Source organism: Cyprinodon tularosa, unplaced genomic scaffold (assembly GCF_016077235.1).
Source record: "Cyprinodon tularosa strain WSP-4 unplaced genomic scaffold, ASM1607723v1 ctg17, whole genome shotgun sequence".
Taxonomy (NCBI): Eukaryota; Metazoa; Chordata; class Actinopteri; order Cyprinodontiformes; family Cyprinodontidae; genus Cyprinodon; species Cyprinodon tularosa.
This window is the reverse complement of record NW_024038531.1, coordinates 1060328-1087987: the sequence shown is the minus strand read 5'-3', so window position 1 is coordinate 1087987 and position 27660 is coordinate 1060328. Positions and strand designations below refer to the sequence as shown.

The following is a 27660-nucleotide window of genomic DNA, read 5'->3' as shown; positions in this document are numbered from 1 at the left end:
TGTTAAAATGACAACTACCGCTGTTACACAACATGGAGCCCCGGCTACCATAATAAGATAAGTAATAACAGTAGACACAAGGCATAATTTTGTCAGGCATATAATGCTAAAATCTGGAACATCTTCAGTCAGAGACAGATCGTCAAAATAGGGACTGACCCAAAAATTGAGACATCTTGTCACCATATTCTTATGGCATTTAGGTACCACTCATGCTATGATTTAAAACTAATCTTTGTGTTTGAGTTGTTTTTTATACATACATATTAACAAAAATAGCCAGTTACAAGTTTTTGTTTTAGGCTCAGACAGTTTTTACCACCTCTCCGAGATTCCACCAAACCAAAGATGAATTGCCAGAGGTCGTGATGTTCTGAACATTAAGAGGGGCCCCAAATCAAATACTTAAAACCCAATAAGCAAGCATAGCTCTGCCTTATTCCCATTGACAGAAGATGATGGGCAGCAGACTACTTGCTGCAGACCGTGGCACTAACCCTGAAATCCCACATCTTCTGTAACCATCCCGCTCAGTTCCGCTCCGCTGAGCTCCAGACTGCCTGCGCAAAGCAAAGCCTACCGCCTCCACTGCTCCACTGTCCTGCTCCGCTCCGACTTCCCTGGAGGTCGAGGAGCTCGCGATATTACATATAGCTCGTAGCAGCAATACATGCGGAAATGAATGCTTAATATATTATGACATATTAAAAAAATCCCCATCAGTATCCAGCATATGTGCTGTTTGTGGCCAAATATTTTCTTTTTGTGGATTTTTATAACACAGATAACTAGGATTACACATGGTTTGTATGAACTATGTTTGTTTTCAACTCCTAAACTCAGCATCTCTTCATCCATGCCTGTGATAATATATAAAAATAAATATATAAAAATTATTCTCCGATTTGTAGTTACCGAGCTGCCATTACTATATTTTATTTGACAAACCGGACCTACTCGACATTCTTTTGCCTGTTTGGTGCGATTGGAATTGTGGACCTTGACCATACCGGATTGGAGCGGAGAGAAAAAATAGCTTAACTCTAAATTTTGGATGGTGAAGGACAGAGAAGACAGTGAATGTGGAACAGTTCTCATTGATTAACATGACTTGCAAGTACTCTGCACGATGTACCTGAGAGGGTGCGGGGACGAAAATTCCTAACGAAGACAACCAAAATCTCAAAGTTGCAAATCTGACACCTGTTTGCTTTGTTATTACTTGGCTGCCCTTAATTACAGTTACTCTCTTTGTTAATTATCAATCTTAAAACTCTTAAAACTTCAGTGATAACTAAGATTTTCTTGACAAAGGGGGGAATGTTGCTCCTACTTTGTATACAGAGTACGCAGAAGAACAATTGTTTAAAGAGGCATAGAAACTCCTGGTGGACTCAGCTGATGAGCTTCAGGAGAAAATTAGCATTTACTCCAGCCACAATGACCAACGGCATCTTGAATTTTCCCTGCTTGAAAACATCATAAAAAAGTGATGTGGAAGTGGGTGATGGAGTGAAAAAAATGTAAACATGGAGAATGTAAGCATAAACATCAAACATATGTTGAATAAATGATGGCTACAGCCCGGGTTAGTTGCATCCGACTTTTTGGTCTCCGTTTCGATGTGTGTCCTTGTGACATTGACTGCAGGGGGTAGAGTAGGAAGATTTGCGCATATTTTTTTCACTTATGCCTTTGTATCGAAATGATACAATATCTGACTGGGTCAGATGAATAGAACTGACCAAAAAACAAACAAAACAAAAAAACACAGTGTGGCTATAAAGAAAATCTCAGCTGCATGAACAGCCTGCGCCACAACAAATGGAATATTTTAATAAATAAAAAATATGATTGAAACTACGTTTAAATAATAAAACAACTCAATAATAAAGGCTGTGGGACACTTCATACAGGTACTGAGTAGGGGGGTGAGACGCCATTCTCAGAAAGCGGTGAAGTTTGTTGAAATTTTTTGAAAACTCTTTTTCATAAAGACAGGATAGTAATGAGCTGCACTCTCCTTACTGTCCCTTGTTGTTTTCTTTCCTGTGAGGCTAAAAAAGGAACACTATATTACTTTATCTGTTTTCTGTCCTGTCTTAGGTAATGTATTCTTTGAATTAAAATGTTTTATTTATTGTTCATGCCAGAATCTGTCACACCTGCTATATACCAGCTCTGTGACTCTAAACCTGTGCATTTCCCTTGCGATTGATTTTATTTTGCCTTTCTCCCAAAGCACATGTGTTTGACTTTGTAATTGCACCTTTTTCGGGCAGACCCATAAAATTGCAGCTGAATTGCTGTGTAGTCCAACTAAAATGAGAAAGGCCCCTTGCAGAAAATTGGGTTGATTCACCCTCAATAAGTGTTAAGTGCCACAACCTCTTACAATGCGATTTTTTGTTGCATCTGACAAAAATCATGTTTGGTTGGGTTCAGGGGGATACGGCTTGTTTCAGCTACATAATCAGAAATGCTTGCAATTATTGTATCCAAAATGACCATCAGTTAAAAAGATAAAAAAAAAAAACAGAAATTGTTTTCTTGTCTTTTTTTTCAGTGTGTCCTGATTGCCAAAAAAAACACTGAGAATTGATGTCCCAGGTTTGAATAACAGATTTTCTTTTTCAGTGGACCATCATTGCTTTGTGTTGGAAATTTATCAAAAATATATTTGCTACCATAGTATAAAACTTTATCTTTACAGGACTCTTAAAACAAAAAGACGAATGACCAAGATAAAGTACATAAAACTTAGAAAGAGCACAAGAAAATCCTAACAATATATAGGGCATATAAAGAAAAAAGCTAATACAAATATAAGAAATCTTTAAATATTTAAGGAACAATAATACCCATGGAGGTATACAGAAGTGATGTTGGTTAAAGTAGTTCCAACTTCTAAAATTGTTCAAAGGTGTTCCCCTAAAAGTTGGTAATTTTTCAAAAATAATTTTTGCAGATTAAAATATTACAAATCTGGGTGAAAGTTGGTAAAGGGGCATGCTTTTGTTAGTTTATAAATACCTAACTCAGGTCATATGAGCCTATTCACTAATGGATTTCCAAAACTTTGTTAGTTGCCAATAATATGTAGAGGGAAGAGTTAAGCATTCTTTAACAATATGAAGCAATGGACTTGTTAAATTAGAGTATGTGAATTTTTTTTATTGATGTCTGACTGTTCAGTCCTATGCTTTAAGTGTTAGATGAACATATTTTATGAACCAGAACAATATGTCTTTTTCCAGTTTTATCTTCACTGAAATCACTGCATTTGCCGGTACAAATGTCCCCCATCTGATTTGGTCTTCAGGCTGTGAAATGCTTCACTTGTGTAATTTAAACACTAATCGAAACGGTCTGAGAGGTCAGAAAGTCCTGACATTTGAGGTAGTTTTGGCAGCACTTTTTGTAGTGATTCTGTAACTATGTGATCCTTTTTCATCAAAAATGTTTGAACCACACTTTTTCCCAAAGCTCTGAAGAAAAAAAAAAGTAGGTGATTTTTATTTGTTAAGTTACCTCCAATTTAAGGGGATATATTGAGACAAAGTGAAATGCAGTTCAAAAGGATTCAGCTGTTAAATTGTGCATACAGTTTATGCAGTTGTCTTAGCATCTTTATGTGTCTTTGTATGAAATCAGACTAAGACTCACAGGCTAGAGCTGATTCCTATTATGAGAGTGGCCAAGACTAAAATTAACAACCAACCTTTAAGCCACTGTTCTGATTTCCCTTGGTAGTTCTTTTTTCCAATTTTATTTTGAAGGGAAACATAATTGGTGGTAAACATCCTTAATACATAACTGTATTATGAAATGTAAAACATTTTCTGTTTTCAGCCATATATATACATGGTCATGCTATTGTCAATATCAAAAAATACAAAAATCTAGTTGATTATGAAAAATTAAGGATACATATGCCAAGGGCATGTGCTGGGGTCCCTTTCACAAAGCAGGTTTAAGAAACTCAGACTCAAATCCCCAACTCTGAATTGATCTAGCCTGAGGTTGGAAACTCATAGGTTTTAGGTTTATAAAAACTGCTGTGAGTTAGTTTAATAAACGCTGAGTACTCCCTGACCTATAGCTCCAGCTGCAGTGTACTACAACATTTACACTGTTGTCCCTGCACAGCTTGAGTTTTATCCCTCTTGGAATAAAACATTTTCTTACACCTTTTTGCACTTCGACCTTTCTTATTTTCGCAACTACACTGGTAGTCCCACACGCACTCGCCACCATCACTACGGATTGTTGACAAAATTGTGTGCCAGTCACATGATCTCAGTCACGTGATTTTGTTGTGGTTAATATACACAGAGGCTATATTTACTAACAAAAGTGAGCATCAACAAAACTTAAAAGACAAAAACAGATGCCTTGCAAGCAGAACAGTGTAATAATAAAAAAAAATAGTATGCCACCAGATTAACTTAATGGTGTATAACTTTAAAACAAATGTCAAATAACAACACTATGTACCTTTAAAACGCAGCTTGACGAATAGCTAAACATAAAACATTTGTATTTAAATTTAAAAAAGTATGTCCTGTTGGGAGCTGGAGATATTCCACCTTTCTCCAGCAGAGTCCGCCGTGGATCCTCTGAGGGAGCCTCCTGCACAGCTGCAGCTCGTCAAGATCATCAGAGGATCCACTACTTAAGCTGTCTTCAGACCTTGCCTCAACGCCGCAGTGTTGTTCCAGTTGGTCAGCGCTTAAGCCTAGATCCTCAGAGTAATTCGATGACTTTGAATCCAGCTTGGATTCTAATCCTTGTTTCTGTTTTCCAGGAAACCTGTGCCTCCTCTGTGTAAGCTCAGGAAGAGCAAACCTGCCGAGCCAACCCTCAGAGCCAAACCTGAAGAATCACAGTGAACCTCCAAGCAGCTCTGGACTAGAGCTGGGAAACCCAAAGCCAAGGTCTGTTCAAATAAGACGTGAGACGCTGAAGCAGCAAACGGACTCTGCTGATGAACTCATCTCCAGAACCAACAGAGACTCTCCCAAAGCTAACCTCAAGAACCCTCAAGGTACAATCAGTAAACTTCAGGAAATCAAACCTCTGTTGGCAACGCTAACTGAACTGTCTCTCACGCAGACTCCGGTGAACCAGAATCCAGGCCCCGAACCTGAACCAGTATATACTGTGTGCTTGTGCATAAATAAACTGTTAAACTTTCATCCTTGTGTCCGTCAGTGGTGTTCTGCATTCTTGGGTCGCTTTTAGTGAACCCATCATGACATATCCAAAACATATTCATAATCTCACACTCCTGCCTTTTTTGTGTGAGGGCTTCAAAGCATTACCTGCAGTATAGACAAGAAAAGAACAGTGTACACGACATCTCTATAAATAGCAATAAAAAAAAATTGCTCGGCAACGCAGAGACACCCAACCATGCACACACACCTAAGGACAATTTAGAGAAGCTAGTCATAATTTTGGATTGTGGGAGGAAGCCAGGGTATCCGGAGAGAACCCACACATACACAGAGAGAACATGCAAACTCCATGCAGAAAGACCTTGGGGCAGGAATCGAACCAGGAACCTTCTTGCTGAAAGGCAACAGTGCTAACCTCTGTACCAATGTGCAGATCCAATCAGGGTCAATTTAGAATAAAGTTTAAACTAGAGACAAATAAAAAAGTATATTCATAAACATAAAGATAGACTAACTTCTAGTGCGACTTCTAGCACTGACTGTAAAAATGGTGACACCCTTCGATTTCCTCTAAATTAATTTTCCTTCTTGTACCAGGTCATTGTTTATGCACCATGTGTATACTTGCTTCACTACAGCACAGCATTTTCATCTCAAAGGCCTATTTTATGAAGGAATTATGCACAATTTTACAGTAGTCAATTTGTCTCAAACTGGTTTCTTTAACAATGTAACCACTATACCAGGGGTCGGCAATCCACGGCTCAGGAGCCGCAGCGGCTCTTTAGCGTCCCCCTTGCGGCTCCCTGGAGCTGTCTCAAAAATGTATGAAAAAGTTTTTGTTTAGTTTTTTTTTTGTCTGTTTTACCTTGGTTTGCAGGCGGTTAAAGAAAAAAGGTTTTCCAATGTTGTAAACATTTGTATAACAAATAAATTTAACAATAAATTGCGTCATAGCCATAGAGATCAGTGGTCATAACTTGCAACCAGTGTGGCGCGGTGCCAGGCAAACAAAGCTGCAGGTGTGTCTCGGACCATGGATCCCATAGGGAAAAAAGGGAGATAGCTGATGAGAAAAGAGGAATCAAAGAATGGAGCGACTCATTTGCTTTCATTATCAATGCGGAAGGATTGCCCGCATTTTTGCTTTGCAATGAGATGTTGTCAAAACAGGAAAAAGAAAAATTTGGAAAGGCATTTCCAGGGAAAGCTAAATATGCAGCCGACCACCAAGTTGAGAGTGAGACGAAAAGTGCGATTGCAGAACTTCTGGATGAATTAGAGTAGCGCAAAGATAGATTTAAGAAGTGGATTCCATCTCCAAACTCCACTACTGCTGCTAGTTTGGTCGCAATGATGGAAAACCGTCCACAGATCGAACAGGTAGCGCTCTGCTACAGGTATGTGAACTTTCTTCCATTTTTTCCCCAAATCCAAAAAATATAAATCACACCAAGGAACGATGGTGACGGAGGATGTGGGACTTCAGGGTTAGAGAGCTCTGCTCTGATGGATGTCAGTTCCTGCTTGGTTCCCCATGACTCAATCAATTCCTCCTAACAGAAACACATCCACCATAAAAAGATTCCTTTATGTTTTTCTATAATTTCATCAATGCAAGAAAAACCTAAACCGCGTGGTGAAGGGTGATGAAGCAGCCCGTGGTGAGAGCGTTCACTGCTCCTCCATCACTCATGCTACTATGTGACATTTGCTCCAGGATAAACATGTAACCATAAATGCTTATTATATATTTAAGCCCACATAGTCCTTTTCTATAGTGGTCTAATACACTTAGAGCCCATGTTGCCATACGAGGCATATATAAGATGCTGATGAAGGTTCTCAGTCATCCAGGTCATAGTCAACGTCTTCAAATCTTGGAAACCAAGTCCAGTGGATATTTTTTTAATTTTTACGGAATGGCATATAAAAGACTTTTAGATGTTTGCGGCTCCAGACAGATTTTTTATTTATTTTGGTCCAATATGGCTCTTTAAGCAGTTTGGGTTGCCAACCCCTGCACTATACCCTAGTTGCCTCTACAGATCACAGTCAAATACACCACCTGTAATATGTGGAGAAATTGAAGATTCTATTGATGTACATGTATTACAGATCCAAGGAGGTAGCCTACTGCTAACATATAGTGGCCACTGGTTAAAGATGTACAGGTCACTGGCCAAACTACACCTCTAAGCAGTCTAGGAAGGCGGTGAGGGTAATTTAAAGCTAGAATAAAGTCTCAGTGACCTTTTTAATTGTTATACATCATCAGCCTTCATAAACACAATGTATTGTGTGTTTGGCATACCACTTAAAGCTTAATTAGAAGCCCCTTCGCTTAAAAGAAAAAAAAAAGCTATTTGCACAACATCCGTGTGGGTTCCTTTAAATCGTCACCACTTGTATTTTTTTGAGAGCGCAGGAGGGAAATACGGAGCCAAACGCTCGCCTTTAACATCAGCAGCAACACGCGGACAGACTGACCAGCTCCCCTCAACCACTAGAAGCACAGCTGCTGCGTGGATGCGTGGAAGACACCCCCACCGCTCTGGGTGGAAGGGAATGAAGTTTTCCAAGAGACGAGCCTGGATCCAGCTGTGAGAAGATGCGTTTCCCCCTCACACAAGTTGCTCTTTGGATTTGCTGATTTTTATTATTTTTTTTATGTTTTATTAATTTATTTTTCCAAGTTATTCAGCGGGGACAGGGAGGATGCTCCCACAAGTCATTCGGATTCTTTATGTCTTGTCTTTTTGCGTCTTCCAAGGAGGCTTCATCAGGTAAGAAGATTCCACATTTTTAAATCGGATATTCCAATTATTTGCAAAGACTTGACATAAACTTTTACGACAATAGACTTAACTCGACTTCACCAGCATAAATATAATTGATCACAGACTATAGATTCGAAATATGTTTTTCTTTATTATTTGTATTTCATCAACTGGAGCCTTCCAGCGCGCAGCTTTTTCCAACCCAGCTTTTTACGCACCTCAAAGCCTCCCCTTAAAACCCGAATAAACACATTTCCTAAAGAACTCTACCTTATGATTAATGAAAATAAACATCATCCCCGAATAATGGATATGACTTAGTTAGATAAACACTATGAGCATGTTGGTAGAATTAATGGAGAGATGTTGGGAATGTGGTAAATCATTATCAGCATGCCCACTGGAAATGTGCATGTTGGTTATCATGTTTTCTCATCTTAAAATGAAAAACTACACAAAAAAAAGTGGTAATTAAATTTTTTTGGATGAAAACATTTATATTATCTTGATCAGAGAAAAAAAATCTTTAAATATAAATATAGACAAAAAGGGAGAAGCAGAAACTTAACTTAGGATTAAGTGTTTTCCCTTATTTTGGCTGTAACATAAAATCAAAACAGAACTAAACATTATTCGTTCTACAATAACTAAGTATATGACAATTTTTTTTCCATAGTCCTTAAACAAGCATTGGACATCAACTGGTCCATGGCTCTATGGAGTGCATGGTTATTTGTCCCATGTGTCCTGTGATGGACTGGTAACCTGGCCAGGGTGTACCCTGCCTATTGCTCAATGACTGCTGTAAATAGTTACAAGACTTCCATAGCTCTTTAAGTCAAGACGTTTTAGATAATAGAGTGGAGCACTTCTTTATATACTATTTAAAAATTTTTTTTATCCATATCTGCATTTTTTTTTCTTACTACTTTAAACATAACAATAAAGCAATCCAAATATACATTTCTTTTCTGCATTTGACCACAACAATCAAAAAAATATAGTATGTTAAATTTATAATAAAATAGTATTTAGTTTTTATTCCTGGTGTTTAATGAGAACATCCAGTTACCAAAAGAATGTATGGAGCCTAAACACTGGGGTAAATCGATGGTATTGCAGGACATAGTAATGCTGTTGTGCAGGAACTGAATATGAATGAAGTCTAAATGCCGTCATCTTCTGCTTTATCTGGAGCCGTGTCGTGGGGGCAGCAGTTTTTGCAGAGATTCCCAACCTTCCCTCCCCCTGAGACACCTCCAGCTCCACTGGGGGAAGCCCTAGGTGCTCCCAGGCCAGTTGAGAAATATTTCCTCCAGTCTGTCCCGGGTCGTCCCCTGGGCCTCCTCACCAGTGGGATGTGCCTGGAACACCTCCTGAGTGAGGCGTCCTGGGGACTTTGAACAGAGCTGTTCGAGTCAGCTCAGCTGACTCCTCTGGATGTGAAGGAGAACTGGCTCTACTATGAACCTCTCCCAGATTACTGAGTTCCTCACCACATCTCTTGCGGAGAGCCCAGCCATCCTGCAGAGAAAACTCATTTCAGCGTCTTGTATCCAGGATCTCGTTCTTTTGCTCATAATCCAGATTTCATGACCATAGGTGAAGGTAGGAGTGTAGAACGACTGGAAAACCGAGAGCTTATAAGGCACGTGTTCATTTTTATTTTATACAGGTATAGCTAAATTATTGATTATGTTTAAATAGTTGATCCAATTCATTAATTAAATTCCAAAATTCTATTTCTGTGTATGATTATAGCTGACATGTACAGTATATAGCTTACAGTATATATATATATATATATATATATATATATATACACTCACCGGCCACTTTATTAGGTACACCTGTCCAACTGCTCGTTAACACTTAATTTCTAAGCAGCCAATCACATGGCGGCAACTCAGTGCATTTAGGCATGTAGACATGGTCAAGACAATCTCCTGCAGTTCAAACCGAGCATCAGTATGGGGAAGAAAGGTGATTTGAGTGACTTTGAACGTGACATGATTGTTGGTGCCTGAAGGGCTGGTCTTAGTATTTCAGAAACTGCTGATCTACTGGGATTTTCACGCACAACCATCTCTAGGGTTTACAGAGAATGGTCCGAAAAAGAAAAAACATCCAGTGAGCGGCAGTTCTGTGTGCGGAAATGCCTTGTTGATGCCAGAGGTCAGAGGAGAAAGGCCAGACTGGTTTGAGCTGATAGAAGGGCAACAGTGACTCAAATAACCACCCGTTACAACCAAGGTGGGCAGAAGAGCATCTCTGAACGCACAGTACGTCGAACTTTGAGGCAGATGGGCTTCAGCAGCAGAAGACCACACCGGGTGCTACTCCTTTCCGCTAAGAACAGGAAACTGAGGCTACAATTTGCACAAGCTCATCGAAATTGGACAATAAAAGATTGGAAAAACGTTGCCTGGTCTGATGAGTCTCGATTTCTGCTGCGACATTCGGATGGTAGGGTCAGAATTTGGCGTCTACAACATGAAAGCATGGATCCATCCTGCCTTGTATCAACGGTTCAGGCTGGTGGTGTCATGGTGTGGGGAATATTTTCTTGGCACTCTTTGGGCCCCTTGGTACTAATTGAGCATCGTTGCAATGCCACAGCCTACCTGAGTATTGTTGCTGACCATGTCCATCCCTTTATGACCACAATGTACCCAACTTCTGATGGCTACTTTCAGCAGGATAATGCGCCATGTCATAAAGCTGGAATCCTCTCAGACTGGTTTCTTAAACATGACAATGAGTTCAATGTACTCAAATGGCCTCCACAGTCACCAGATCTCAATCCAATGGAGCATCTTTGGGATGTGGTGGAACGGGAGATTCGCATCATGGATGTGCAGCCGACAAATCTGCGGCAACTGTGTGATGCCATCATGTCAATATGGACCAAACTACCTGAGGAATGCTTCCAGCACCTTGTTGAATCTATGCCACCAAGAATTGAGGCAGTTCTGAAGGCAAAAGGGGGTCCAACCCGTTACTAGCATGGGGTACCTAATAAAGTGGCCGGTGAGTGTATATATATATATATATATATATATATATATATATATATATATATATATATATATATATATATATATATATATATACATATATATATATATATATATATATATATATATTTAGATAGATAGATGTTTCCAAAGCGGAAATCTGTATATATCTTACAGTACACCAATTGCTCAAATTAATGCAGAAAGATCTAAGCTATAATCCTTTGGTTCCATAATTCCAGCTGCTTGATCGGAAAGCACACATGGCTATGAACTCAGCTGACAGACTAAAAGACTTAGCAACAACTGAGGGGGCCTTTATGATGTGTTTCAGATGCAGGACCTGAAATGAGTTATTGATAGACCCCATTAGAGAGTTAAGCCACAAAAGCTTAAAATTAAAGAAGATTTCCTTTTACATTTCTACAGAGTGCTATATCCAGGCACATTAATGGAACGCTGAGTTGGATGAAAAAAATGTAGTTAAAAACAGCATGCTAATAGGAGTAATAATTGCAGCATAGTTTATGGGGTGATTTGCAATGTACAGAGTACAGCTGGAGATAGGACTTCAGGACTGTATAAAGAGTAATATCTTCTTTAAGTCTAGTTCTGGTCTTTGTGTTACCATACTGCTCCATTAACATAAAGAGTAATACTTTTTTGCAGACAAACTCAGCCGAACTTATACTTGTTTCCATCAGCCGAAGCACATAACCCTAAAGATAAGAAGTTGAGCGTTTTCCATTTACATTTTTTTTTTTATGCGCATAACTTAATATGCCAGTCTGGTGATAAATTTATTTAATTTCTCATCTTTTCTTCTATTTCAAAAGGGGCCCTTTACAGTTGCAAACATTGCTTATAGCTCTGGGAAGCTCCTGCAGGCAATAAGGGACATCCCCAGAGGTTTCAGAAGAAGAAAATCACATCTTATTATTGTCCTGTTACTTATTAATTTCCATTTGTCTTCATCTATTCTACTTTCCTGATTTTTAAACTTTCTTAGCTTCTTTCTTTTTCTCACTTAGTGCCAAAAAACTTTTTGTTCAGAGTGAACACTTTCCTTATTTCATGCCCTGCCACCCTCAGGTGTGAACGGAAGGGAATTGAGATCTGCATAATCCCGGAGCGGAACAGAGCTGTGACTCTGTGAACCCAGGGGCAAAGAGAGCAGCTCTCAGCCCGCAGAAGCAGTCAACTGACAGCACCTCCTATGAGGAATGATATGCTCTCCTGCTGGCCTTTTTGCTCACTACATGAGGGAGGAGGGAGCGATATGCAGGCATGGAGCAAAAAGGGAGAGATTAAGGAAGGAGGGCAGCCGTAAAAGACAGAAAAAAAGGAGACAGAGGTGGGGAACGGGAAATTATGAGAATGAACCGTGCTGAAATGTGGGTGAAAAAGAAACAGAGGTTGGTAGACTTGGCTGCAGGCAGCCGTTAGACCAAGGCTGGCAGATGGACAAAAATGGCATTACTATGTTGGAAAGAGCGGAGATTGTAAGAAACTCCAGGTGTACGTAGGAATACAAAATAAAACACTTCATTTTTATGGATTTCACAAATAAGAACAGTTCCTGGATGGCTGTTAACAGACGGAAATGGGGGATTAATAATTTACTAATTATTACAGTGGTATGGCTAAGATGGTTGGAGATATAGATTGCATTAAGCAATCTGTGTGTGCGTCAAAAGGAAGTGTTGTGCCGTGCAATTCATGTTAGTTTACAGTATATTGTCTGTCAAATGAAAAGGAAAACCTGACTAATTTGTTTGAAATAAGTCACAGCTTTACCAATAAAAAAGCAGAACTAAGAAACTTTAAGAATATCACATTAATGTTGGCTTATAATAATTTCAATGCAGTAGTTTAACTTGTGTTAAACTAGCTGTGATTTCATCTGGTATCCAAATGGTTCTTGCCTGATACTGAACAACTGATCTTCACCTATGTCAACATGTACAAATATTCTATTTTTTCATCTGCTGGTCAAATGTACAAATCCTTTACTAGGACATTTTTAACTGATTTTTTTACCCTAATTTTAGATAGTCTCTTATTCTGTGTTTTTTTTATTTCGTGGATTTTCTATTTGCATTCAGAATTTGGGAGTTTTAATGATGTTTAAAAAACTAACAAACCTCCCCAAAAAAGCAATTTCTACTTTTCACTGCTTGCTAAGTTTGAAGGAATACTGCAATGTTAATGACTTCATGCCACCGTTTGTCCACTGTTGCTAGATTCTCCCTTAGGATCAGGGATTGTGCAAACCCAGTATTTGCACAGTTTTAGTTTTTTGCACAGTTTTAGTATTTTTGCAAAAGGTTTACCATGCAAATCTATTTGCATGGTTTTTAGATGCTCCAAAATTTGTTCCTAAACCCATGCTGTTGGTTATCTATAAATGAGCTAGTTTATTCCCTTGTTGTCTTGAGTATTTTTCATTTAATCCAAGAATACCAGTTGTTCTTTTCTTTTCAGATGTGTTTTTTTTACTTTGCTTTAAAGTCTTTATTTATATATATATATATATATATATATATATATATATATATATATATATATATATATATATATATATATATATATATATATATATATATATATATATATTTTTTTTTTTTTTTTTTTTTTTTTTTTTGTTTAGTATATTTTTAGTTTTGTGAGTACTTGTATGGTTTCATTGGATGTGTGCTTTGCTATTGACACTAAATAGCATTTCAACTTTTTACATACTCTCTAACTGAACTTGAATTAGAATGGTGAAAACTAGCCTTGAATCTTTGTATGATGAATTTTTGTATGATTTCATTGAATTTACCACATTTTTATGAATATAGTTAGAAAATCCCTCAAAATAACATTTGCTTTGTAACAGTGGTATATAAATGAAATGAGTTAAATTTAAACGTTGAAACTCTCTTCTGAAAGTCAGCTATCAGTTTTTTTCTGTTTAACTTCTGAAAGTTGGAAATGAAAATATTGCTGTTCATAAACCCATTCCAAGTTGAAAGAGATTATAACACAAATGTCCATGTCAGGATTTCATGAACAATTTATCTAAATCCTAATTATCTAGTTAATATGGAAATTATTATTTGCTAAAACTACTCATTGATTTTTGTTGTGGTTGACCCTGAAATTTTCCCTTTACTTCTTCCTGATCACCTGATCATTTTATTTATCAAAAGGACACTAGCTGCTGTGTGAGATGCTTATCAGAATAATAATACCAGTGCATTCTATGCAATACCAGTTCATTCTATGTATTTTGAAAACATCCTTCCACCAGTCTAAACTAGAAACGGATTTTAATAAAAATTTTACCAAAGTTGCACCTTAGTCCAACAAACAATCGAATTAATGTTGGTAATAATCCATGTCATAATCTGAATGCAGGATTTTTTTTTTAATGAGTCTTTAACATTATTGGAAGAACAAGCAGTCCCCCCCAAAACCAGAGAGTTTTGGGGGGGACATAATCTTTTTGGTGGAGCAAAAATATTTAAGTTATCAGATTTCAGAAGAATGTGAACCTCGCAAAAGCTGAAGAAGAGATTGTGGAATTATGGCAATTCTTGATGCTTATCAGATATGTATCTGTTCATTGGTAAATTGGGAGTGGAGCATAGGAAGGCCTTTGAATAAGTGACGGATAATCTCACCAGATATCCCCATTGTCCTTGCCCCTGGCCACTGAGAAACCACAAACCAAATCTAAAATGGTTCTATTATCCCACCGAGCTGGGAACCCCTCACCCTGACATCTGCTCAGAGAGAAATTACTCTAAGGTAGAGCTTGACCAAAATGTATTATCAATATATATATATTATGTAATTTTATTCGGTAATGGTATTATGAAATTTGAACACATTTAAGGTATTTTTCAGTCTGTGGTTGCAGCATTAGTCATTGACTGATCTGGGCGCAGGCAATTCAAGCTGAACAGAAAGAGTTACGTTGGCTACAGAGCGATTACATCCACCACATACAGGGAGCCTGCTGAGCTGCTAAGCTCCAACACTGCAAGTTTTAGCAACAGAATTAGTTTCCTAGATAATGTGACTATTGTCTTGAGCATCTGGTAATAGAAAAAAAATTGTGCGCACATCGTGTAGAAACCATGTTGCTAAAGCAAGAGCTGGTCACTGTTTAACGTTGGTGAGTAGAAGAGCAGTAGAAGAAGAAGCTTTTAAATAAGAGGAGAGTGCAAGCGTGTCATCACTGACAGGGAGCCACCCTTTGACATTTTCAGATGCATAAATTTATTAATTATGTTTTGACTGAGCTTATCTTTGCCAAGAAAAAGGTTTTAGTCTTGCTAGCAGATGTTAATTGTGTTATCAAGGTTTGCTGTGCCCAGGTAATAAAATAAAACAGAACAGAGATCTGTTAAAATCAACTAAACCTGAGAAATGCAAAATAAGCTAAGCTTTCATTTAAAAACAGAACATTTTTTATTTATTTTTCTTCTGAAAATAAAATAAGCACCAAAGCCAACCTCCATACTAAACATAAACATAAACATCATATTTTCATAAAATGAAAATTGCTTCAAATATATTAATCTAATCCAATCCAACTTCATTTATAAAGCTCTTTAGAATTTCCCAAGCTCCAAGAACAGCAGGTCAATATGAAGACATTTCTAGAAATCACCGAAAATAGAAACGAGGGAACGCAGCAAAAAAAGAATATTCTCTTATGAGTTAAACTGTCTTTCAGATACAATATGATTCATGTGTTTTGGACTACAGAGAAAATGTTTGCTGTTGCTGCCCCCTGGACAGCTAGAAACACAAATCCTGAATGTCTGAAGGCCTTTTATGAGCTCATTTAGATTTGCACAGATTTAGCTTATTTGTCATCTTCATTGAATTGAAGTTGTATCATAGTTAGTGAACCAATAATGGAGACTCACAGGGTTTAAAGTTCAAAATAATTTTCTTCATAATAGAGAAAAATAGAATATGACAATCACAAAATACTGTTCTGTGGATTTCCTCAAAATAACAGTGTGGTAATATATATATATATTTAAAGAATACTGTGTTCAGTAAGATTTGTGCACATGTTGGTATGGACAGGTATGTTGGTTCACTGTTCATGAGAAAGGTAGTTTAGTTTGTGTGGAACATTTATTTATTTTTTTAGATTCTTTTTAACAAAAACTCAAAATCAATATTTAATTTGAATAAAATAAAATTTATTAAATGTACTTTTATTTGTATTTTTCTTTAGGTTTGTGTTATTTGAATTACTAGTGTGAACTTTCAAGCAGAACAGTATATTGGTTATTTTTGAAATCATCTTTGTAGATGCACACAAACACAACTAATTTTTCAAATAAATAACTGAAAACTGACTAGATTTAAATAAAGCCCCTGCTAATACATCTAGATCACATATATCTAATGCACATATTGTCACGATTTGGTTATGGTTTATTGACCCATAAGCAGAGGCAGGGAGGCAGAGGTGAATTTCTTGTGGATTTAATGATGAGTTAACTGAAAACTGAGCCAGGTAATCCAAAAATCAAAATACGAAAACAAAGTCCAAACTAACAGGAAACCACAAGTCCAAAAATCCAATAATCAAAACATGAAAACAAGTCAAACAATCCAGAAACCATGGAGACATCAGGGGGATCACAATCACAAGGAGGAAGTGTCAGAGAGACGGAGTTGGAGGACGTTTGTCGAGGACCCAGCAAAGAAGAACAGAATAGTGAGAGTATTTATAGGAGACTGAAAAAAGAGAGGGTTAAGGAGCAGACTGGGAGCAGGTGTGTACAGAGCAGGAGAGGAAAAGAGCTAGGGAAAAAGGAGAACACAAGAGGGCAGCAGAGGGCAACAAATAAAAAACCTGGAAAACTGAAAATAATCAGAAAACACAACAAAATAAGAATTAAACCACTAAGACCAATAAACAAGGAGTAAAGCAAAACTGAACACTCAAAAGAAAACATAACAGAACAAAGACTAAGACAGTAATTAAGAAAAAAACATAAAACATAATAACTAAGTATTAAACCACTTTAACTAGAAAACAAGGAGCAAAGCAAAACTGAACATCTAAAAGAAAAACATAACAGAACCAGAACTTTAACACATATTCATACATCTATGCAGTCTAGATCAAACATTTATGGTTCTACATGATATAGATATTAAATAAAAGACAAAATATAATTCAGAAAAAAGAGCAAGAGCCCTGTGTTATCTTTAATTTTAGTATAATGATGTGAATACTTACTCTGTGTTTGCTGTTGGTTTATAGTTGATATATTAACTATAAAAATGTCAAATTAGTTAGGAAATTCCGAGGTTCAGCTTTGTCCTGAAATGCACCCTGGATACAATGCAGGTGGTGGAAAAGACAAGGAAGTAAAAACTAAATAAAGAAAAAAACCTAAGCAAGAACCGGCTTATTTCTCCCATCAGCTGTTAGACTTTATAACATCACTCCTCCCAACAATCTCAAGTAGTTGTTTAAACCCCTGCTGTTATTTGCCAACTTCTTTCCATCATTTTCGTTGTCAATTTTCCTAAATTACTCAAGTGCATTTCTATGTATTTAGAAAACATCCTTCTCAGACTTTTGATAAATGTAAAGTAGTTTTTCTTGTGTTGTAAACTCTTCCTCTTACTCGCAACAGGCTGGTTACTGCAGCAAGATAATCATGGCAGTTTTTGCCCCGATCTTCCCGTGCCGAGAGCCTGGGAGACTCTGTGACCTAGCCCTGATCTCTCATCCTCCATGAAACATTGAAGAATAAGCTTGAATGTATATAAAATGGTTACTCTCCACTAGGTTCACTTGAATAGCTGCAAGAATGTATTTGTATAATACAGTGAGAGTGTTTTGATCACTCCATCTAAATATTTCGTTACTTGATCATGGCAAAATACAGCTTATGCTTAATACTTATATTAACTTACAATGTCAAACCTGCCTGGCTAAAAAGATTCTATTTTATATTCTGGTACTTGCAGTTGTTACCATATAAAAAAACACTTTATACCCTTCCAGGTGCTGCGAATGACAGCGGGAAATCCACTAATAATAAGCCGGCTTAGAGAGCTGTCCCTGGGGATTCTCAATGTGATAGCAGCTATATGCATGAGTCTGCTGCTCAAAGCATCTATAACAATTGTTTGTAATCCTATTCTTCAAATAAGGCTGCCCTGTGTGTTTCAGGTGTCCCCTTGCTACCAAACATGGGACTTAAATTAATCTACCATCTGCAGCACTTGATGACTGTCTGTGGAGTCTATGTAATCATTTGAATCAGATTTGCTCAGTGCTGAAACAGAGAGACGTCTTAAACATGCACGGCTGTGATACTTGAGGGCCAGGACTGAGAACCACTGATTTATGAAATATCTAGAGGTAGGATCATAATTCTGGTGAACTGACTGCATGGATGACAAATAAAAAATTTCAATATGTGATCCATCTTTTACAGACAGAACTGAATTTCCACATTTCACAATAACAGATAATTCTATTCTACTTTATTTTGTTATTTTCTATTAAATATGTGTAATTATCAATCTATACAGTAGCAAATGTTTGGAGGCCTAGGTCAAATTGCAACATTTGGGTATGAATGGGGTTTCAGCAATAGGCTCACATGGTTAAGCACTATCTGATATTTTACTGAATTTGTTTTGTATGTGAAACCATTTAACAAGAACCTTTAATTGCCAGAAAACAAAACTGACAACAAACTGCTTTCCAAAACAAGCACATTCAGCCATATATTCAGAAAAATATAGAACCACTCAAACAATTTTGGGATCAAACTTGCAACCTATTTATTTTAAGACAACTACTCTACCACTAAGACACTAAATCAATTACTGCATCTATAATGAAGCATTTGTGTTTAGTTAAAAAAAGGTTTTCCTGTAGCTTAAAGTTTATTAAAGCTACAGTGTGTAATAATTACAGGCATATAAAGTCAGAAATTTAATATATTATACATAACTATGTTATTTATCATCACCTATGAGCTCAGCCTTTTAACCATAATATTTGCGTTGCCTTAGAATTCGTTATTTATAATTACATAGGAGCGGGTCTCGCAGCCATGGAGGCTGACATCTTTGCGCTACGGCAAGCGCAGAGGCAACAAACTAGCGATTGCGAGATCTCCCATGACGCTCAAAAATAACTACGGCAAGTTGAGAGAGATTAACTGAGACGGTACTGAACAGTAGATGGCAGTATTATGCCTGAGAAGCGTTTAGTCTGCCTGAAACCAAAGAAGAAGAAGAAGCAGGTATACTGCGCCTCAGTAACAAGAAAGGTGAACAAGGCGGCAGGCGTGAGTGACTTTGCAAACTGTTTGGCACTGTGTGGCCAAACATCAGACGAATGGAGGATCATGCCTACTCTGTATCACAACGAAAAGCGGCGGACACCGAACCCCCGTCATCTAAGAAGCGGAAACACGACGAGAATAAACGCAAGCGTGACAAGAAACGGCAAAAAACACGGATCAACATTGGCACGGCATTTACACGATGGAAGTCACTGATGGAGGAAAAAGGTTTTCAAAGTGACGCTCAAGTTGCCAGTTTTCTCTTGGACAGGTAATTAATCCTACACACACAATTGTCTAATATCACTGCAGTTTTTGGAGTACAGGATGCTCAGACCTGTCTAAAACAATAACATGCTGCGTGATGATGCTGTTACTCTCCAGTATACTTATTCAGCAACGTCCCTGACGTTTCACAGGTAATGATTCAGTAATTTTCTGTAAAATAATTTTCTGGATATATACCTCGGTTACTTCTCTCCGGCTCCTTTGGAGATCTTCAAGCCTTTCCTCCTCTGCTCTCACCCCGCTGGCTCCCCTCTCTCGCCTGGCCCTAGCAGCACGGCCTCCCTGCCTTCGCCCTCGTCCTCTCCCTCTCCCTCGCGTTGTAACCCCCGTGCCACCAAAATGACTTGGACTCTGTAAACGGGGGATATATATTCTTCCAGCGAACACAATCTCGCTGTTAAACTAATGACTACAATTACTTCGTCTGTTTATATCACCATGCAAAGCAGCTCACCAAGACGTCACAACGATGTAGAAAAAATAACGGGTATATTTATTATCTTAAGTCTACATGAAATCTATACCCTACACAGACTAATGAAATACTATCTGTAAAATTATCTATGTAAACAAACCTCATCACTTGAGAGGGTAGGTGATGTGGACGTCGTAGAAGAAATTTTGTCCCGTAACGCTCGCCGTACTGTTGGGGGGGAGAAGCGGTGGGGGGGAGATGTTCATGTTGCTGCGGTCTGTAGTCTGACCGCTAGATGTCGCTGAAAATTACACACTGTAGCTTTAAGTGAAAAATTCACCACCTGAAACTTTAATCTTTTTTGGAGTAAGCCCAGGTATATTAAATATATTTATAAACTTACATTAATTTATAAAATATAAGCCTGTGAATATGAAGTATGTGCTTAAATGTTAATTCTGTACACAGCATAGCCCTTGCAAGTTGTTTTCTTATAAGAAAGCCACTGGAACACCTGCTAAACTACAAAAGTAAAAAGCTGTTTCTCACAGCAAACACACTAGAAGAAAGTAAACACAATTTAGCTGAGATATAAACCTCAAACACTCTGTTACTGAGACAAACACAATCTTTCTGGATTGGCTTTAATTGAATTCTGATGGTTCTTTCTGCAGATATAGTAGCATCTGCTCTCTAACTTGATAACTGGAGGCAAGTAAACACAAAAAATAGGCGTTTTACAAAATTGTTATTTGGAACACATAATCCCGAGAGTTGTCCACAAAAAAACATGTCCTCTGGCTTTCAACACTCAAGACAATATGAACTTAATATGAAAACATTTGCACATCTAAAACAGCACCTAAGACCAAAGCCTTGAACAAAGTGTTTTTTTTTTTTTTTTTTTTTTTTTTTTTTTTTTGCTGTTGACATTGTAAACATGTATAAAACTTGTGTGTATCACTAATTTTACCTTGAGTTCTGGAACATGTCCCTAAAATGCAGGAATCTACCAATTCACCCTGTTGGTACACAGCAAGCATTGGTTTCACAAAGGAAGAGTAGAAGAAGAGCAGATGGTATGTTTACGTGAGTTAATGACTAAAAAATGAGCCAAGGAGAAAGAGGGGAGTCAAACAGACGGTTTGCTCCCTGCAGCCGGCACAGCTACAAGCAGTCCTGGTGTACTTATCAATGAAGTATGACGATGAGAGACACCAAGAATTTTCATCAGAAGATGAAGAATTGCTTTGTCTGATTCTACTTCTTAGCTTTAATATCTAGCTTGGGTTTTTGGAAGATCTATTTATCTTTAAAAAACATGAATATTTGTATGCCCTCTGCCCTTATGTTAACTGTAGTAATGTCATTTTTTTTTTTATCTATTTATATTATGCATTGGCCTGGAGTCGTAAAAAGCCCCGTATTTCACTTAAACTAACTTCCCTTCTGATGTAGCTAACAAGTAATATTTAGTACAAAAGGGGGCCGTGAGCATGCATTTGCTCTGGAAGCCTAACCCTAATCCTCCACAGGATCAAAGTGCCTGACACAGATCGGCCCGTTGCTTCACTGGACATTACATCTGTGATTGGATACTGGGTGGAGGTGATAGTTAAATGATGAGGGTTCAGTGGTAGGCTGACACAAAAGACTAAGAACTGTGAATGATTTTTTTCTGTTCATTCCAAATATAACATGTTTCTGTTTTTGGTTCATGAAAAACTCTTTTGTTAACCCACAGTTGATTTTAACAGAGTTGCAACTCTCACACATCATTTTAGTTGAGGATTAAAATTCAAAGTTGGCAGATAATTGTTATTATCTGCTCAATAATTTGGTTGTTTTTCTAAATATTTTATAGCTAGGACAAACAATATAAAAAAAAGGAGCCAGATGTAATAGGAAATGCCAAAGAGGTGTATCTAAAAGCTAAACAGCAATGTCCAAAATACAATAAACAATGAAAACAAGTGAAAATTGCCTCAAATTTAAATATTGACTAAGATCACCATGATTCATCAACACAGACAGATTATGTTTAAGATATGTAAGTAGGACAAATTCCAGTAATATTTGTGAGAAAACGGTTTTAGAATAAATCATTTTTTTTGTTTTATCTTTACAAAGAGACAAATGTTTTTATTTTTTTAAACCACAAACCATGTCTGAAACTTCTGTTTCAAGTTGAGCCACATGAATGGATGATCAAACTCCCAAAAGGCTATTAAACCTGCACTCTTTAGTATTTTCGAGGATGGAATAAAGATTTTTTTTTTAAATCTCAAACTCTGATTCAGTGTATGAAAATCAAGGTCAGGTGGAACCCTTTGGTCATTAGCAGTGTTGGGGTGTAACGGATTACATGTAACGACGTTACGTAATTTAATTACAAAAAAAAGAGTAACTGTAATTTGTTACAGTTACAATGAGAAAATATGTAATTCAGTTACAGTTACTTCCGAAATTATTAATAATGACAAATTTAGTTACATTTAAAAAAAAATATTAAGAAAAACCTTTGCGATATATGTAATGATATTTTTATTGCTTCGCGCCCTGTAATGCCATTTCCCGCTACGGCTCCTTGTCTCTATCATATTTGCCACTCTGATGATCCCTCCTTTGCTGGTGGAGCCTCCTTGAGGAACAGCAATCGAGCGGACGGTTCTATTTCAGCTCAAGCAGCGCATCAAAAATGACAGCCGTCCAGCACTGGAAATTTAAGCGGGTTTCGGAACCTGCTTGTGTTAGTCTGCAAACTGCGTAAATGGTAGAGCCTGGGGGAGGAACAGAAAAGAGTATGGCCCGATGAGAGGAGTCTGAGAAAATCTTACATGCCTGGTGCTGGCATCTCTTCTTGTGGACATCCTGTGATTGCCTGTCAGCAGTTCCCTCTCAGCTTAGTGCTTTTTTAAGGTTCACATTCAGTTCTCAAAAATTAAATGTTGAACATGGGTCAGTACTCATTAAAACCTTAAAGTAATCAAAAAGTAATCAAAAGTCATTAGTTACATTACTTTTTAAAAGTAATCGAAAAAGTTAAACTACAATTACATTTTAAACAAGGTAACTTGTAACTGTAACGGATTACATTTTTAAAGTAACTTACCCAACACTGGTTATTAGTGCCTCATTATTTAAAAACATTGAAATAGCACTAAAGCAGCAAATCTTTTCTCCAAGTCTGCTTTCATTTCAATGGGGTTTGAAGTTCAAACTCTATACGAAATGATTTACCAATATTTTTTTATCTCGCATTTAACACTGTACCTTACACAGTAATTAAGTCAGACTTACTCATATTTATTTTAGAATGTTTAACATTTCCACATTTTTTTTCTTTGATGTCCTCATAAACATTTTTCTTTCCAGTTCAGGGATGGAGGTCTTGACACAGGTCTCAACCTGGCTTTTCCTCATTTTAAGCTCGGATCGTTGTTCCTCGGTCTTGTTTTTGTATTATAACCAGGCTGATTTTAGACTGTAGTTTTATTTTGTTTGTTTTTTATAATAAAATTAACATACCTATCTTTGACTTTTACCCACAGACACATATCACACTCTATGTGGATTTAAAACAATAGTGATCAGATCGTTGTTGGATCCCACCATATCAGACCATGTTGTTATTGCTAATAATCAAGAATCCTTGCCATGAGAATTGTTACAACAACTTGGCATTTAGTTATTTGATTATCCTTGCTTTTTATTCATTCCTTTAAAATGTGAAAATTCATCTGCAGTGTTGCTTTCACTGAGCACACACCAGCTGTACTGCCTCTGAACATGTCGTTGGTTCGGCAAGTATTGAATTTGCTTTTCAAAAACATGAAAAATTTGAAGAAAGAGTAAGAAAAAAAGCTGGGCTAAATGTAAATTCTGTCCGCTTTACATATAAGAAATATGTAAATTAAATAGGATGACATCTAGTTTTACTAGACTACTACAGTAGATACATTAGGAAATATAAATATTTAATTCTTTAAATCAACCTTTGGGCAACTGTGGTAACATAATGTAGGTTAAGTGTTAATATAATTCTGAACCCCGCACAGGTGATCCAGAACATTTGCCAGCAACATAAATCAAAATAGACACACAACAACCAATTTCAAAACTAAGCAGGTAAAAAAAAAAAAAAAGACCGATGCTATATACAAAAAAGCTAGTGCAACACTGTCATTTTATGAAGTCAAACATAAATTTAGCCTTACCTTCATTTCATTAAGGTCATGAACAATTTAAGTAAAAGATCTTCCAGATGGCTCCAGCGATCTGTTGTCTCAGTTCAAAACCTACACATGAGACTGCTGAGTGTTTTTTGGCTTTCTCCTTTCCCTGTAGTTGACTTGCAATTGCAAAAGGCACAGGAAAACAATAGCAGAAACATTTCAGAATCGGTTATATTTCAAAATTATAGAAATATTGAAAAGGGTCACGCCATATATACTGATTGGTTGAAAGACTAAAGCCAGACATACATTGTACGATTTTTTTCAATCGTTGCAGCTACTGCTCACACTGTACGTCTAAAAACCACGTCAAACTCAGCTCCGCAGTGAGATGGCGTCTAACCAGAAGCCAAAGAGTAGAAGAGGAATATGAAGCCTTGGCAATTTGAGCAATTTTGTGTGCAAGAAAAGAATGAACAACAAACTTTTCAAAACTTTTTTTTTTCTTTTGCTCGCTTTTCGTAAAGAAAGAAAAACAAAAAATAAAAAAATACAGGGAGCTACTGTAAAGGTCAGCAGTTAAATGCACATTTAATTACATGATAATCTCTTCCTACTCATATTTCTCAGGCCATGGCTCCTTACCTCTTTTAATGTCTTTGTCCCTGCTTTCTTTATTTTTGCTAATACAGTAAACTTTCATATGTTTAATATGACAAACATACCTGAGTCTGAAGGACTATGTTCTATAACATATTAGAAAAGGAACTAGTAATAAGCTCTCAAAATACAGACTAAAAGGTCCGAAGTTAATTCCCAGCAATCTACATTGACCGTTATTTGTTTGCTATAATCATCCTGTTAAGAATTCTCCCCCTCTCACAGTCACAGCCCCTGCTCTACTCATGTCTTACGATGTTCTGCTTTTTTTGTGTGTTTTTGTTTTTAAATGTTGGTTTATTTCCCACTTTTCATCTTTAGTAAAAACAAAACAGATCCCCGCCTTATTTACCTGAATACACGAACGTTGGCAACAGTAGCAAAATTTGGGCCAAATGTTTATCTCAGCAAGGATCAGCTCAGTCCAAACAAAATGAATCAATTCATGCATCCCATAATGTCACCGGACGGCTCCCTGTTGGTGGTGATAAGCTTGCTCTCTCCTCACTGCACCAGCTTTAAGCTGCACGTCAAGCTGTTGCTTTACAAGCAACATGCTTTCTGTACGATCTGCATGCAACAGTCTTTTTCTCATTCATTAGACGCTCTCACTCAACCTTTTGCCAAAAAAAAAAACAAAAAAATGAGGAGGGAAACTTGCAAAGTCAATGACTCGATTCAATCAGCTGGGCTTCCATCAATAGACAAGATTTAACCAATGTCTCTGTATGATTTATTTTGTCTCTAAAAGCCTTCAGAATAAGCTGGCATAAGCCATATTGATCAATGTAGTGCAATTTGGATTCTAAACAGTATCAATCTGGAAAGGCTCCTGTGGAAAGTGTTTGCAAAAGGGAGGGACATTCAGTACATTTCTTCATGAGGATCGGGTGAATCACCTAGTGGTAATGCCTCCCATGTTAAGCTTTTAGTCAATTGCACCAGCAGTAGCCTGTATTTGTTTCACAACTAGCAGAATTAACTAATAGATCAATCTCTTAACAAATCAATTTGGGAGGAACGTGCAACAATCCTTACCATCTACAAAGTCACAAATCCCATTCTTTTGCTCACTTTTCATGAAGAAATATTCCAACTACAACTGGTGGCACCATGTTCTTTGGCTTCAGCCTTCATCTGGTTGAAGCATCACTGCATTTATTGGTCCAAACCATTTCTGTCGGGCTAATGTATCCATTGGCTTCTGGCAAGATCACCTGAATGTAATTACAAATATTTTTGCAGCTTGTTGTCATCCCCTTTATTGGAGGTTATTAATAGCCTCCAATTTTAGTAATAATCAGAAACAGGAAATTATTGTGTTATTGCAATTTTTTTGCAATGCTTTATTGCCAAGTTGTGTGTTACAAGGAATTCGCTTTGGTGACAAGGTGCTACATAAAGAAAGTAAACATGGAGGTTACATAAATGAATACCAGAATACAAAACTGGGAATAACCAAATACGGGTTTGTTATAAAGAGAACCATGGCAAATTGTTAAGCAAGTGTATAAAATTAGATTAAATATTATACATATACACACACATGCAAATATTCCCATTTCTGTTTGTTTATTATAGTGTGTTGTTTTCTTTGCCAATTAATGAGAAAAGTGTGAGTAAAGGACCTGAGCCATGTTTATCAGGCTAGTTGTAGATGGGGAGAAGCATTTAAATATTTTTGCCAGGAGTTTCCAGTCCTGATGGAGTTTAAGTCCAGATGGGGTGGTGTTGAGGGGGCTCAGTTGCAATCTTACCTGTTCGCGTCCGGATCCTGAGGGTGTACAGTTCCTGACTGGAAAATTGCAGCCAGTCAACCTCTCTACAAAGCAAATTGTATTGAGTGATGCTGAGCCAAAATTAGCGATTTTGCTTCCCCTCCATCAGGAAATATGTGATCCACCTGAAGGTTGAGTCAGGAGAAGGGGTTGTGTTGGCTAACTCTAAGAGGTGAAAAGGAATGTGGAGGAACTGGAGCTTGCTTGTTCAACAAAATGGTGATTGGTTGACTCTCAAAGCATCAGTAGAACTGATTAGAGAGATTAGAAGTAGAGAGTCATTGATCGAGTTAGATGCTCTAGGCTTATAGGTTGTAATCTGTCTAAACCAACTCCAGACAGATCTGGTTTTGTTTGCAAAGAGCAGGTCTTTTACATCTAGTACACAAGAAGAATAAAACTATGTATTGTCATAGATCTCTTAGAAAAAAGTTGCATCCAAACGAGTGCACTTGGCACCAATAAAGATGCTGTAATTAATATGGTGGGACATTTGTAGCGCTGTGACACTGCTTTAAAAATCACTCCCAAACCAATGACAAACACCCCGCCCCGGCCATGCAAAGACAGCTCATGCAAGGTAAACACAGCAACTTGAAAGTAAAGAGGCGCATGTGGCTCAACGAGGTAGGTTGAGCAACATCCCCAATAAAAAAAGAAGCAGCTTGAATCATGGAACATGAAACCGGCATTCTCTGATTTTTCTCACAGGGACCTGGTTTAAAATATTGTCCACAATCTCTCCCAAAACCCTAGCTCCATTTGGATGCATAGCCAAAACAATAAAATAATTATTGCTTAATGGAAAAATGGTAGAATATGGATGATATCTATCATAATTTTGGTATTTAATAACTGTACAGTGTTTTTTGTTTCAAATATTTCCTGTCTGTACGGTCTTTTGTTATCATTGTTTGCAAATCTGGTTGCTTCCCTTCACCTATCTTTTTTTTGTTGAATATCCTTACTGATGGTCAAGATGAGATCTTTCCATTCTATTCTATTTGCACCAGAAGACTTACAAGCACTGC

General features: G+C 37.3%; 1 protein-coding gene across 2 annotated transcripts in view; it reads left to right on the top strand.

The window, feature by feature from the left end:
* The first annotated feature begins 7633 nt into the window (after positions 1-7633).
* The window catches only part of glra4a (glycine receptor, alpha 4a), an 88252-nt gene continuing 68225 nt past the window's right edge, over positions 7634-27660 (top strand). For both annotated transcript variants that reach the window (XM_038281281.1, XM_038281280.1), the window contains exons 1-2: positions 7634-7783; positions 7877-7966. In XM_038281281.1, the coding sequence (XP_038137209.1) occupies positions 7710-7783; positions 7877-7966 (164 nt within the window). In that variant the 5' untranslated portion in view covers positions 7634-7709. The remainder of the gene's footprint in view (positions 7784-7876; positions 7967-27660) is intronic.